This window comes from Micromesistius poutassou, assembly GCF_964030765.1.
Source record: "Micromesistius poutassou genome assembly, chromosome: 15".
In the NCBI taxonomy this organism is placed as follows: domain Eukaryota; kingdom Metazoa; phylum Chordata; class Actinopteri; order Gadiformes; family Gadidae; genus Micromesistius; species Micromesistius poutassou.
Genome location: NC_140285.1, coordinates 5,238,252 through 5,241,029, shown reverse-complemented (window position 1 = coordinate 5,241,029; position 2,778 = coordinate 5,238,252). Strand labels below are relative to the sequence as shown.

The 2,778-nt window shown below is 42.3% G+C and overlaps 1 protein-coding gene across 1 annotated transcript in view; it reads left to right on the top strand.

Moving 5' to 3' along the window:
• Positions 1-1,052: 1,052 nt before the first annotated feature.
• LOC311359197 (NADH dehydrogenase [ubiquinone] 1 alpha subcomplex subunit 4-like 2) overlaps positions 1,053-2,778 on the top strand; it is a 4,741-nt gene continuing 3,015 nt past the window's right edge. Inside the window, exon 1 of the mRNA XM_084479179.1 lies at positions 1,053-1,186. Within this exon, the coding sequence (XP_084335305.1) occupies positions 1,142-1,186 (45 nt within the window). The 5' untranslated portion in view covers positions 1,053-1,141. The remainder of the gene's footprint in view (positions 1,187-2,778) is intronic.

The following is a 2,778-nucleotide window of genomic DNA, read 5'->3' as shown; positions in this document are numbered from 1 at the left end:
GCTATTCTTCTGCCTCCTGTTAGTCCAGTGGGTTTGAACCTGGGAACCAAGCCTGGAGTGCTACTACCAGCCACCATTCATCAAAAGCAACCTTAATCAATCAGCTGCACACTTAGAGACCACGGTCAACGTTAGGGGGGCAACACGTTGAAGATGCACGTCCATGCATTCTAGTGGTTCAGGTGTTTGACTCTCCTCTGCCTTTGGGTTAAACGTTTGTGCTAAATGACCTAACTAGTACTGAAGAGATGACGTTTAAGGAAAGAGGAAGGAAAAAGTCATTAAATTAATCTGGTTCTTCTGGATGCCTCCCCGAAACAGGACACGTACACGATTGTTATTTTTTGATTATTACCACCAACACTAATGGAAACTTGTGTAGCACCTTTTTATGCATGCAATTTCCAACTCAAAGGGCTTCACACAGAATATTCAAATTACAATAAAGATGATAATAAAACCATTATATCATGGAGCAAATAATAAGCCATCAAGAGCTTCCACAGCGAAGAAAAAAACAGCTCTTACGACAGCTCTTATGACGTGCTGTCCGGCTGGACATCTCCACCATCTTGGTGTGTCGGAGCTCTTCAAGTATTTGTGTGCGTTTCCATTTCCTCCGGCCTCCTCCCAGAGGGGCTGATGGCTCCACGCACCAGAGCATCAGGAGCAGGGGGAGGCCAGCCAACATAAGCAGGGAAATCTGTAGGGATTCCTCTGTAAATGTTTGTGAGTGTGTTCTTCTGATTATGTGTTTGTGTGTGTTCATACAGATGCTTAGCATATTTCATTACGAAAAGACATTTAATTTATTTTCTTTTTTTGCACGCACCTATCGTTTTGGGGTCTAATCTGGTGAATTATCTGTTTAAATGACTTTCCTCCTCCATACCCCACCATTACACCTTTCTTTCTTTCTCTCTCTCTCGCTCTCTCTCTCTCTCTCTCTCTCTCTCTCTCTCTCTCTCTCTCTCTCTCTCCTCTACAGAAGCCTACCCCTCCCTCACAGCAAGGCAACAGGTCTGGTTTCAGATCCAAGGTTGATGTGTAGCATACTGCTCAGTTGAAGAGCATAATTAAGTTCAACCTTAAAAGATAACATCATAGATTGAATTTTCTTCACAAATATAAACATTGCAAAATGGTGTTCCGGACAGCAATAGAGCATGCTAAGAAGCACCCTGGAGTAAGTAACTTTTTTATTCTTATTCTTTAGTTGTTGTGTGTATATTAATATTTAGATCTTTAGGTCTAAAAAAAATCCAGCCTATATTTCAAATGCATTTAAAAAAAAAGTCTAACGATTCTCAGAAGTTAACAGTTTAAAAATATATATTAATTGATTGTGTTACTTTAGTCACTTTGTAGGCTTTGCTCATGCAAATGTATTTTGATCGTTTTTGAAGGGTCAGCATCTGGACAGCTCCAGGAAAAACACGCTGACAAGTAGCATACAATTTTATCCAGTATAAACTATTCCGGGGCATTTAACCTTTGCTGACATCTGGTAAGCTAATTAGTATATGCATCGCGATACTTGCGAAGCCAACGATCTAATTGTACCTAATCTAGCCATAACCTCTCACCCTAATTAGGTTAATATGTTCTTATTGCTTGTTTGAAATAGTGCCAAACTTCCATTAGGCTACTAGGAACGAGGAAGAGGAGCATGCGAGTTCGCAACTCTAAAAACGGTCTAATAATTAAAACATAGGGTTAGACAACATTGACAAGTGCAAATTCCACGGATTGCACCTCGGATAACAAGAGTGTGTTCGTTTCTTGCAAACTTCTGAACGACCATGTCTGGAATGAGTTGACTTTGGGATAATCAGTGTGCCGTCATTCCCAATGACGAGGGTGACAAGTCTCGTCATTGCGTTTTGGCTCTCTGGGGAGGACAGCTGCATAACGAGAGAGAGAGAGAGAGAGAGAGAGAGAGAGAGAGAGCTCATTGTGAACCTCAGTGAGCTTCAGAATATCATCCGACAGCGAGGTAGATTTATGAAAAGTAAAATAACGTATAAGCCTATGAGGCAGCAAAAAAAAACACTCAACATTTTCACAGTGCGAATATCTATGCCTTCAATAAAGACGTAGGTAACACTTTCATAAGTTTAGATAAGACGTTCAACGTGTGACAGCATGTGCATCATGCTATTATTAAACATTCAGGATCAGGATGATGTAGAACGAGGAAGCGCAGCATTGAGGCTAATCCCCGGGTTCTGATTGGCCAGCTGATCAACTGGCCTCTGTTATGTGTCGCTGTCCCTGTCCTAGAGAACATGTGATCAGCCTAAAGGCTGGACCATCGCTGGAGTGGGACAGAGAATCAATCGTCCCTGTTCATTTGGGCTTAGACCAGCCCACTCAAATCTTTAGCACACGTGTGCAAGATTATTTTTAAAATGGATTTGTATAATTCGTTTTTTTTATGTTATTATATTGTATATTACTTTAAGGGGGGTGGCGGGTTCTGCTCGGCTCCCTCACACACCACCAGATGTCACACACAGCAGTCAACCGAATCAGGCATGCACTCATCTTGGAGTCATGCTGCTATCCATTTGGCCTTTTGTGCTGGTACAACGAGAACGTGACGTAACGTCCTGGCTCTTCCCACCTTAAAAGTGTTCCAGTAGTCTTTTGTGTGCGACGAGTGGGAGATGAGTGGGAGTGGGAGAATACATCTAAACTTTATTAACTACGGGCGCAGCCATCTTCGTTCGTCCAGCGTCACAGGGATCTTTCGCGACTCGGTGTACTCATCAGAAG